General features: G+C 43.6%; 1 protein-coding gene across 1 annotated transcript in view; it reads left to right on the forward strand.

Annotated features, from left to right (window-relative positions):
- rasgrf2 (Ras protein specific guanine nucleotide releasing factor 2) overlaps window positions 1–12,013 on the forward strand; it is a 225,554-nt gene that overhangs the window by 144,249 nt on the left and 69,292 nt on the right. The window contains exons 10-13 of the mRNA XM_033018742.1: window positions 511–671; window positions 3,938–4,004; window positions 6,530–6,666; window positions 10,408–10,490. Coding sequence (XP_032874633.1) covers window positions 511–671; window positions 3,938–4,004; window positions 6,530–6,666; window positions 10,408–10,490 — 448 coding nt within the window. The remainder of the gene's footprint in view (window positions 1–510; window positions 672–3,937; window positions 4,005–6,529; window positions 6,667–10,407; window positions 10,491–12,013) is intronic.

Raw genomic sequence — 12,013 nt, forward strand, 5'->3', positions numbered from 1 at the left:
GATATGATAATGGTGTTTAAGAGGCTTTTTGATGGGCTCATGGATGTGCAGGGATTGGAGGTATGTGGTTCATGTGCAGGCAAATTGGATTAATTTCATAAGTTCATAAATCGTTGCAGCAGAAGTAGGCCATTCGGCCCATCGAGTCTACTCCACCATTCAATCATGGCAGATCTATCTTACCCTCTCAACCCCATTCTCGTGCCCTCTCCCCATAACCCTTGACACTCTTACTAGTCAGGAATTCATCTTGGCTTCATATCTGGCCCAGACATGGTAGGCCGAAGGGCCTGTTCCTATGCTGTACTTTTCTATGTTCTACATGTTATGGTCTACTTATCAGGTCAATCCCATAAATTGAGCAATTACTGTATTTTGTTTTTCCTCCGATGTACCTGCTTACCTGAAGTGGCAGAAACCTGCATAATTACTGAGTTCATTCATTGATATATGCTTAACATGTGAGCCCTCTGGTCATGGCAACTGATCTGAATACTGCTAACATTTCAGGTTCCCTCATACAGCTCCCATCTGTGGAGAGGGGAAAGCTGGCCAAAGTTCGCCTAGGTTCCCTGTCTCTGAAGAAAGAAGGAGAAAGGCAGTGTTTCTTATTCACAAAACATTTCCTTATCTGCACACGGAGTTCGGGAGGAAAATTGCATCTATTGAAGGTGACATTCAGTTCTCAATAATTCTCTCCCTCATAACTAAAGGCTGTAACATTTGTTTTTTCCAAAAGCATGCTTTGACTGCTACTTTTTTCACTTTAATGTTGTGTTTCTAGACCTGACTCTGGGGAAGAAGTGGAGTATGTTTACCCCAGCCATTATATCTAATTGTAAATCCTTATTCTCCAGTTATTCTTAGAATAAAGGGGAGGCCATTGAGGTGAGAAAAAAACGTTTTCACCCAGAGTTGTGAATTTGTGGAATTCCCTGCCACAGAGGGCAGTGGAGGCCAAATCACTGGATGGATTTAAGAGAGAGTTAGATAGAGATCTAGGGGCTAGTGGAATCAAGGGATATGGGGAGAAGGCAGGTACGGGTTATTGATTGGGGACGATCAGCCATGATCACAATGAATGGCGGTGCTGGCTCAAAGGGCCGAATGGCCTCCTCCTGCACCTAATTTCTAAAAAAAAAAATTCAATTTCCCTACTGATGGATGAAGCCTTAACGTGTATACCGGGGATAAATGGAAAAGCTTCCATCTTACATGGTTCGTCTATGTGTGTGTGTGCTCATCTGGGTGAGATCGAGCCTACTGCAAACCAGCCCAAAGGTCTTAGGACTGTCATTAATTCATATTGGAGCTCATTTTCACATGTTTAAGAAATAAGCATGAATCTCCGAAAAGATAATGCCCTGAAAAAGATAGTGCAAGTTCTCCACTTAACTAAATCATAGCGAAAGGATCAGAAAATCATTCTTAAACATTAATGCATCAGTGTATTGTCTCTAAAATTCAGTCTTCAGTGCTATGAGTTTTACAGGCAGCCTACAAGAAACTATAAAAGACACAAAGTGCTGGAGTAACCTAGCGGGTCGGGCAGCATCCCTGGAGAACATTGATGGGTGGCGTTTCGGGTCGGGAACCCTCTTCATGACAAACTAACTTCATATCATGTTTAGCACCACTGACAGGGAGCGTAGCATCACCTCCTTTGACCATTATGCCATACAAGGTACCATAGGAATGTCTGAGGTAGACAAAAATGCTGGAGGAACTCAGCGGGTGAGGCAGCATCTATGGAGAGAATGAATAGGAAACCTTAGATTTTTTCCAGCATCTGCAGTTCTTTCTTAAACATAGGAATGTCTGAAGTTGTTTATGCTCAGTTCTGTTGCAAAGGCAGTGATGGGTGACGAGGTGTCGGGTGAGGAGTATCCAGGCTAATGATCAGCCATTTACACCTCACGCTGCCTCGGCAAGCCCAGCAGCATAATCAAGGACAAATCGCACCCTGGCTATTCCCTCTTCTCCCCTCTCCTAACGGCAAAAGGTATAGAAGTATGAAAAAGCACACCTCCAGATTCAGGGACAGCTTCTTCCCAGCTATCAGGCAACAGAATTAGGCCATTCGGCCCATCGAATCTACTCTGCCGTTCAATCATGGCTGATCTATCTCTCCTTCCTAACCCCATTCTCCTGCCAACCGCAACCATTGTGAATAGCTCGATTGTAATCATGTATTGTCTTTCCTCTGCCAGGTTAGCATGCAACAAAAGCTTTTCACTGTCAATGACAGGAGCAGAATTAGGCCATTTGGCCCATCAAGTCTACTCCGCCATTCAATCATGCCTGATCTATCTCTCCTTCCTATCCCCATTCTCCTGCCTGCTCCCCATAACCCTTGACACCGTCTAATCAAGAAACTGTATCACTGAATCACTGTACCTCGGTACACGTGACAATGAACTGAATTGACTAAACTGTCTGGTTCTTTCATAAATTACCTTCAATCTATTTTTGTTTCCTGGCCCTCCTGCTCTCCCTTGTCAAGAACTCTCACTCTTTGAAACATCTAAATATCTTTCCCCCAGTTAGGAAATTAAGCCCAGACGCCATAGTGTCTCCACAAATAGGCTTGTGTCCTTTCAAGAACCTTTCAGTGGTGAGAGACCTTCCTGGTGGGGGATGGAGATGTTGCATGACTGGACATCCATGGTAAAGATGAGGGAGTGGGGGGCCTGGAAAAAGGAAGTAATTGAGGGGACAAAGAGCGTGTGAGGTGTCTTGGACATAGGTGGGGAGGGATTGGACCAGGGGGGATAGGATGGAGTCGAGGTATGTGGAAATTAATTTGGTGGGACACGAAGAAGCAGAAACAATGGGTCTGCCAGGACAGTTCTGTTTGTGGTTTTTGGGAAGAAGGTAAAATTGGGCCGTGCAGGGCTGGGGAACGATAAAGTTAGAGACTATAGAGGGTAGAGAGCCGGAAGTGATGAAATAATTAATGGTGTTTGAGATTAAGGCCTGGTGCTCGTCTGTGGGGTCATGGTCCAAGCATAAATGTAACGTGTTTCATCTGTCAGGCTAATACATTATTTTCAGGTCATGAGAAAAAATGTTAAATAAATATTTACTGATATTCCTTTTCACTGCCATTATAACCAGTTGAAGGCTTCTTGTAACAAAATCTTACTTCGCATTTGTCAATTTAATGAGATTTTGTTTTTCGTTGCCAAATGTGAACCACCAAGTTAAAGTAATTGGAAGATGCTGATCACTTAGCATTTTTGTAATGAGAACTTCAATATGGGATATAAAGTTGTACTGTCTTCTTGGTACTGGAATCCTTTTTATTTCTAATACTGTTATGGCTAGGTACAAAATGGGGGAATAAATCAGTCTGCACTTTGTAACTACTCTCAGAGATCAGCAGTTCCACATTTACAGCGCATGCCAGACACACAGTGAGGGCCACAGCCAACCATGGGCCATTGTGGGCCCTTTTGCCATCAGTACCAGCTCTGATCTGTCCTGTACCTTTTCACACCTCTAGTTTCCCTGTCCCCTGACTCTCAATCTGAAGAAGGGTCTTTCTTCCTCCAGAGATGTGCTTGGCCCGCTGAGTTACTCCAGCATTTTTTTTGTCTATCTTCCGGGCCAAATCTGCCTTTACCCTGGATTTATCAAAGACACAATCTTGTTCATTAGCAGACAAACTGGCAAGTACAATTCTGGGTGTTGTCATGATACTGAGTCTTGTCCAGGAAGGAAAAGGGTTTAGAGTAACCAATAGGAATATGTTTTTAATACCCAGTGCATTTAGTTATCCCATTAGATGACAAGATAGTTTTCCAGATTTATTATCAAATAGGTTTAAGGTTCCATCAAATCCACTTTACAATATACAGAAAGAACATATAAGGTTAATTTTCATTCACACTGTTCAAAGGTCTCTATTCATTTGTGATTCTTTTACATGCTTCAGGCTGGGGGCGTGCTTTCCCTGATAGACTGCACTTTAATAGAAGAACCCGATGCAAGTGAAGATGAATGTAAGTACAGAATGATTTCTAATTATATACCACAGAATAATTTGATCAGAATACGAGCTCTTTAATTTTCCTACTTTCTAAATAAAGTAATATGTGGCAATTCTTTCTTTGATTTTAATCACAACTGAATATAATTTTTTTAATAAAATCTTCATCACTATGTGAGTACCTCGATGTATTGTGAAATAAGCCTGGAAGGCTTCTATACTTTAAAACTAATACAGAGCTCATACTTTATCAGCCCAATAATGTATCAGATTATTATTCAGAAGGCAGTTTAGGGAGAAAATTCCAGAGAGCTACTTTAGTTTTAGTTTAGTTAAGTTTAGACATGCAGCATGGAAACAGGTCTGTCAGCCCACTGAGTCCGCACCAACCAGCGATCCCCACACATTAATACTATCCTACACACACTAGGGACAATTTACACATACACCAAGCCAATTAACCTACAAACCTGTACATCTTTAGAGTGTGAGAGGAAACTAAAAACCCACGCTGTCACAGGGAGAGCGTACAAACTCCATACAGACAGCATGTCATGATCAAACCCGGGCCTCTGGCGTTGCAAGCACTGTAATGCCCCTGTCCCACTTAGGAAACCTGAACAGAAACCTCTGGAGACTTTGCGCCCCTCCCAAGGTTTCCGTGCGATTCCCGGAGGTTTTTGTCAGTCTCCCAACCTGCTTCCACTACCTGCAGGACCCATTTATATCAACGGGTCGATGGTTGAAAGGGTCAAGAACTTCAAATTCCTGGGCGTGCACATCTCTGAAGATCTTTCCTGGTCCGAGAACACTAACGCAATTATCAAAAAAGCTCATCAGCGCCTCTACTTCCTGAGAAGATTACGGAGAGTCGGATTGTCAAAGAAGACTCTCTCTAACTTCTACAGGTGCACAGTCGAGAGCATGCTGACCGGTTGCATCGTGGCTTGGTTCGGCAATTTGAGCGCCCTGGAGAGGAAAAGACTACAAAAAGTAGTAAACACTGCCCAGTCCATCATCGGCTCTGACCTTCCTTCCATCGAGGGGATTTATCGCAGTCGCTGCCTCAAAAAGGCTGGCAGTATCATCAAAGACCCACACCATCCTGGCCACACACTCATCTCCCTGCTACCTTCAGGTAGAAGGTGCAGGAGCCTGAAGACTGCAACAACCAGGTTCAGGAATAGCTACTTCCCCTCAGCCATCAGGCTATTAAACCTGGCTCGGACAAAACTCTGATTATTAGCAACCACTTTCTGTTATTTGCACTACCAGTTTATTTATTCATGTGTGTATATATTTATATCATGGTATATGGACACATTTATCTGTTTTGTAGTAAATGCCTACTATTTTCTGTGTGCTTAAGCAAAGCAAGAATTTCATTGTCCTATACAGGGACACATGACAATAAACTCACTTGAACTTGCAACCTCTGGCAACCACCTGCAACCTCCGGGAAACGCACGGAAACCTTGGGTGGGGCGCAAAGTCTCCAGATGTTTCCATTCAGGTTTCCTAAGTGGGACAGGGGCATAAGGCAGTAACTCTACCGCTGCGCCACCCTGCCACCCTGTAATGCATTAATGTATTATCATAACTTCCCCCAGCTGCCAATCTCACTGCAAATCGTGGACAAGGTTGGTCTATTTAGTGAATTGAATATCAGACCTTGGCTATAGTAAGTTCGCCACATTGAAATGAATTCTGGCCCAGAGTCACTGAGGTAGATAGTTTTTCTTTTAAAGGGTCGGTGGTGCCAAGAGAAAGATCTTGTTTGTGTAATGAACCGTTAGAATATAGAATGTATTCCTAGAAGCTGATGGACCTTGAGAGAGAAATGAATAAATAACTGAGAGGGGAAAAATTGTAGGAATATGGGGGAAGGAAGGAACTAATTGCATTGCTCTCCAAAAAAGCTGGGACAAAGTCATTGGGTCAAATAGCCCCTCTTCTGTCCTCTATTATTATATAAAAGGCTGATGGATTGGTAGCGAGTACTAGAGGCACTTGAATGTATATCTGAAGAGAAGCAACGAGAACCAGAGAACATCGGTTTAAAGTGAGGGGGAAGAGATTTAATATGAATCTGAGGGGTAACTTTTCACACAAAGGGTGGTGGGTATATGGAATAAGCTGCCGGAAGAGTTAGTTGAGGGAGGGACTATCGCAACTTTTTAGAAACAATTAGATGAGTACATGGATAGGACAGGTTTAGAGGGATATGGACAAAACACAGGCAGGTGGGACTAGTGTAGATGTTACATGTTGGTCGGTGTGGGCAAGTTGGGCCGGCGAGCCTGTTTCCACACTGTACGAATCTATGACTCTATAAATGGGGAAATGTTTATGGCTAGGATTGTGAGCAACACAATCTGCTCCAACGAATCAGTGGCAAAATGCTAAGTGAGCAATTAACATTTAACATTTCCAGTATTTTGCATAATAGTCAGAATTGAAGATTTGCTATTATAATACATCATAAGTTAATTTAAATTATTTGAGTGGTTCATCATGAATTTCATTTATACCTTTTAGCAAAAAGCTCTAGTCAGGTCTTTGGGCATCTTGACTTCAAGATTGTGGTGGAATCTGTAGATGCCACGCCATTCACAGTTGTGCTGTTAGCTCCATCTAGACAAGAAAAGGCTGCATGGACCAGTGACATAAGTCAGGTAAATATCATTTATATCATTAAAAATATTCCATGAATGTACATGTGCCAATCTGTCTGAAACTCAAATATCACTGTACCTTAATTGGTGCATGTGACAATAAATGCAAACTCGAACTTGAACTTGAACTTGAATTATTAAATTATGTTTTGAATTAATCTACTGTTCATGGGAACCACATCCATGATGAAGGGAATCTGGCAACATGGGCAGGAAACTCCATAATGAATCCAACCCTGGCAACGTCATAGCATTTGATCTTGATCAGCTAGGATGTCAGGGATTATGGGGAGAGGGCAGGAGAATGGGGTGGAGAGGGAAAGATAAATCAGCCATGATTGAATGGCGGAGTAGACCTGATGGGCCTAATGGCCTAATTCTGCTCCTAGAACCTTTGAACTAATGAATATGAACCAAGGTTTCATCAGGTTGCCATTGTCCCCTCCATATCCCATCTCCCTTAATGGTGATTAGTCAGATGTGTGCAGACATTTCTGAGCCAGAACAGGATAAGAACTTCTTTCTTTCCTGTGAGACAAAAGGATGGTATGTGTGTTTCTAGACACTGCAAGAAAAATAACCCTGAACATCTCTCCCTCTCTCCTATTACTGCTGAACAAACTGCCCACTATAATCTACCCCAATGTAACAACTTGGCAAACCTCCTACCTGTATCCACCTGTCATTGCCAGGCTCTGTCCTGCCCCTCCTCGCTTCCAGCTTTCTCCCCCCCCCAAACCACAATAAATCTGAAGAAGACTGGTGGGCGGCACAGTGGCACAGTGGTAGAGTTGCTGCCTTACTGCGTTTACAGTGCCAGAGACCCGGGTTTGATCCCGACTATGGGTGCTGTCTGTACGGGGTTTGTACGTTCTTCCCGTGACCACGTAGGTTTCTCCGAGATCTTCGATTTTCTCCCACAATCCAAAGATGTACAGGTTTGTAGGTTAATTGGCTTGGGGTCGTATACTTGGTATAAGTGTAAATTGTCCCTTGTGTTAATGTGCGGGAATCGCTTGTTGGTGCGGTCTTGGTGGGCCGAAGGGCCTGTATCCGTGCTGTATCTCTAAAAAAGAGTCCAAAACATCACCTATCCATGTTCTGCAGAGATGCTGCTGGATCCGCTGACCTACTCCAACACTTTCTGTCTTTTTTTGTAAACCAGCATATGCAATTTCATGTGTCTACATACTAACCTGACATCACATTGATTATGGCACCCTGTTACACATCAGATAGGCAGTGCTGCCTATTGGATTCCAGAAGTGTATTAAAGGCTCAAATCTTCAGGGAATGAAGATGTGGAGATTTTGACAGTTCCCTATCTACACCAGCCCCTGCCTCATACGTGTTTACCTCAACTTAAGATGCAGAATGGGTGCATTCTAGAAATGATCTACTATTAATATCACCCCGCCCCCCCCCCCCCCGAAAGAATTACAGAAATTACACAAAGTACATGAATAAAACTGTGCATTACAACGGTTCAGTGCAATTTCAGACTTAACCCATCCAATTTTCACCTCTTGAGGCAAAATGGAAGCACCTGAAGGAAAATATGCAGAATCCATTATTTTCCTGGCTAAACAGCGAGGCAGGTGAGAGGCTCAACAGCAAAACAAGTGCTGATTTCATCAAGTTTAATTTTAGCAAAAGTGATTGAGTTTTCTTTCCATTTGTGATTGGTCCTATTGAGACAAGACACGGAAGCTGCTGGAATCTGGAGTAAAAAACAGACTGCAGGAGGAATTCAGGAGGTCAAGCAGCATCTGTGGGGGGAAAGGGAATTAATTGTCAGTGTTTCAACTCGAGATCCTGCATCGGGACTGAGAGTGGAGAGGGAAGAGACCTGGTGCAGAGCGGAGAGGGGAAAGGGTGAGACAGGGACCAATGGGTGGACCAAGGAGACGTGCGGGATGATGCGCAGACGGAGACAGGTAAGGGAGGGAGAGGGGTGGAGTTGGGAAAAAGAGGCAGGTGGGTAATAGGTGAATGTAGACAAGGAGAAAATGGCAGACGGAGTCAAGTGGGGGAGAGAAGGCTGAAGCTGGGCATGGTTGCTGGAAGTGGAAACGTAGGCACACAAAGGCTGCAGATGCTGGAATCTGATAAAGGTGATAGTGGGAATCATCAAGGGAGACCAGACTGATTCCTGGGATGGCAGGACTTTCATATGAAGAAAGACTGGATAGACTCGGCTTGTACTCGCTAGAATTTAGAAGATTGAGGGGGGATCTTATAGACACTTACAAAATTCTTAAGGGGATGGACAGGCTAGATGCAGGAAGATTGTTCCCGATGTTGGGGAAGTCCAGAACAAGGGGTCACAGTTTAAGGATAAAGGGGAAGTCTTTTAGGACCAAGATGAGAAAAACATTTTTCACACAGAGAGTGGTGAATCTGTGGAATTCTCTGCCACAGAAGGTAGTTGAGGCAAGTTCATTGGCTATATTTAAGAGGGAGTTAGATGTGGCCCTTGTGGCTAAAGGGATCAGGGGGTATGGAGAGAAGGCAGGTACAGGACACTGAGTTGGATGATCAGCCATGATCATATTGAATGGTGGTGTGGGCTTGAAGGGCCGAATGGCCTACTCCTGCACCTATTTTCTATGTTTCTATGAGACACGAAGGGCAGATAGGGGAAGAGGATCTGGTGGGTGATTTGTGTTGGTAGAAGGGGATGAAAATTGAAAACAGTGGTCTTGTTAATACTTTTACCTTATGTTTTGCTCCACAAACACACTTTTATTTAGTTTAGTTCAGTACAGTTTACCAATACAGCATAAAAACAATAGGCAATAGACCATAGGTGCAGGAGTAGGCCATTCGGCCCTTCGAGCCAGCACCGCCATTTACTGTGATCATGGCTGATCATCCACAATCAGGACCCCGTTCCTGCCCTCCCCATATCCCTTGACTCCGCTATCTTTAAGAGCTCTATCTAACTCTCTCTTGAAAGCATCCAGAAAATTAGCCTCCACTGCCTTCTGAGGCAGAGAATTCAACAGATTCACAACTCTCTGGGTGAAAAAGTTTTTCCTCATCTTCGTTCTAAATGGCCGACCCCTTATTCATAAACAGGCCCTTCAGCCACCGAGTCCGCTCCGCACCAATCAGCTAAAAGTATCCAACACACTAGGAAAAATGTACAATCTTTCCCAAAGCTAATTAACCTACAAACCTGTACGTCTTTGGAATGTGGGGAAAAATCTGGAGCAGATCAGGGGCTGAGAACGTACAAACTCCGTACAGACAGCACCCATAGTCAAGATTGAGCCTGGGTCTTTGGTACTGTAAGGCAGCAACTCTACCGCTGTGCCACCGTGTCATTTATCTACTGTCTTAGGAGATCTTTCCCTATATTAAAGTGCTACATAAATGCAAGTTGTAATTCATGTTCAATAATATTAAAGGCTTCTAAAGCATTTTAGCAGAGTAGGTTCATCAACACCACTGGTGGTCTGTAATGGTGTTATGTGCTAGTCTGGAGAGTGACCGTTCCTTGGGCAGTTTATGGAGCATGCTTCTTGTGTCTCTCAGAGACACACAATTGATCTAGGCATTCAACTCCATCACTGAGAAAATGAAACAAAATTACTAAAAGCATCTTCTCATGCATTTTATTTCCTGTAAAACTATTGAAGATTAGATTATTTTAACTTATTTTCTCCTCTGAGTTGCTTTGCATCTAATGGAAAATATCATTGTGGTTCTAATGGTTTGGAGTTTGTATTATTGCAGTGTATAGACAACATACGGTGCAATGGTCTCATGACCAATGTGTTTGAGGAATATTCAAAAGTGACTGTGCCTCATATGATAAGGTAAGTGATTTGCAGGGGTGATTTCGACAAAAATTGACCCAATGGGGGAGGGGGGGGGGGGGGGGGGTCATAGATTCATGGAGTGATACAGTGTGGAAACAGGCCCTTCGGCCCAATTTGCCCACACCGGCCCACAATTTTCTTTTCTGGTAATGCCAAACAATGCAGCTATTGATTTATTTTCACCCTCCATTCATTCACAAAGTTCACTTGAAAAAAGGGGTAAAAAAACAAAGCTGCCAGGCTGCTCAAACCTCGCAACAAAGAATCTTGCCCATTGTGCTGTTGGTAGATCTTAACTTTAAGGATTCCTTAAAATATGCCATCCTCCCATAACCGATGGGCACCATTAGTGAAACGAGGTTTTTAATTTTCAAAATTATTTAATCATTAGTATTTAAATTCCCAGCTGCTGTGGTAGGATTTAACCTTATAGTGTCATAGAGTGATACATAGAAACATAGAAAATAGGTGCAGGAGTAGGCCATTCGGCTCTTCGAGCCTGCACCGCCATTCAATATGATCATGGCTGATCATCCAACTCAGTATCCTGTACCTGCCTTCTCTCCATACCCCCTGATCCCCTTAGCCACAAGGGTCACATCTAACTCCCTCTTAAATGTAGCCAATGAACTGGCCTCAACTACATTCTGTGGCAGAGAATTCCAGAGATTCACCACTCTCTGTGTAAAAAATGTTTTCCTCATCTCGGTCCTAAAAGATTTCCCCCTTATCCTTAAACTGTGACCCCTTGTTCTGGACTTCCCCAACATCGGGAACAATCTTCCTGCATCTAGCCTATCCAACCCCTTAAGAATTTTGTAAGTTTCTATAAGATCCCCCCTCAATCTTCTGAATTCTAGCGAGTACAAGCCGAGTCTATCCAGTCTTTCTTCATATGAAAGTCCTGACATACAGTGTGGAAACAGGCCCTGCGGCCCAACTTGCTCACACCAGCCAACAATGTCCCATCTACACTAGTCCTACCTGCCTGCGTTTGGTCCATATCCCTCTAAACCTGTCTTATCCATATATCTAATTGCTTCTGGCATTGCGATAATCCTAGCCTCAACTACCTCCTCCGGCAGCTCGTTCCATACACCCGCCACCCCTTGTGTGGAAAAAGTTACCCGTTCGACTCCGATAAAATCTTTCCCACTTCACCTTAAACCTATGCCCTTCTCGAATCACCTACTCTGGGCAAGAGACTTTGTGCATCAACCCAATCTATTCCTCTCATGATTTTATACATGTTACATGATTTTATGTTTTCAACAATGGCCTGTACCTCTGGATGTTGTCTAGCGATGGAACCACTGTGCTTCCGCATCCTCTCCTCTGCTTTGGCTGTCATCTCTTCAATGAGGTCCCTTGCAACAAATCCCCCACTGCACCCACCCCCACCCCACCCCTACCCATATCAAAATAATGCATTCACACTTGCACCACCGTCACCTTGCAGACCAAGTTTTAGAAGCCTCTTTGAATTGCACTGGTGAGCTCCCTTGGCTTCCCCCACTCCA

The sequence above is a fragment of the Amblyraja radiata genome, chromosome 3, assembly GCF_010909765.2.
Source record: "Amblyraja radiata isolate CabotCenter1 chromosome 3, sAmbRad1.1.pri, whole genome shotgun sequence".
NCBI lineage: Eukaryota > Metazoa > Chordata > Chondrichthyes > Rajiformes > Rajidae > Amblyraja > Amblyraja radiata.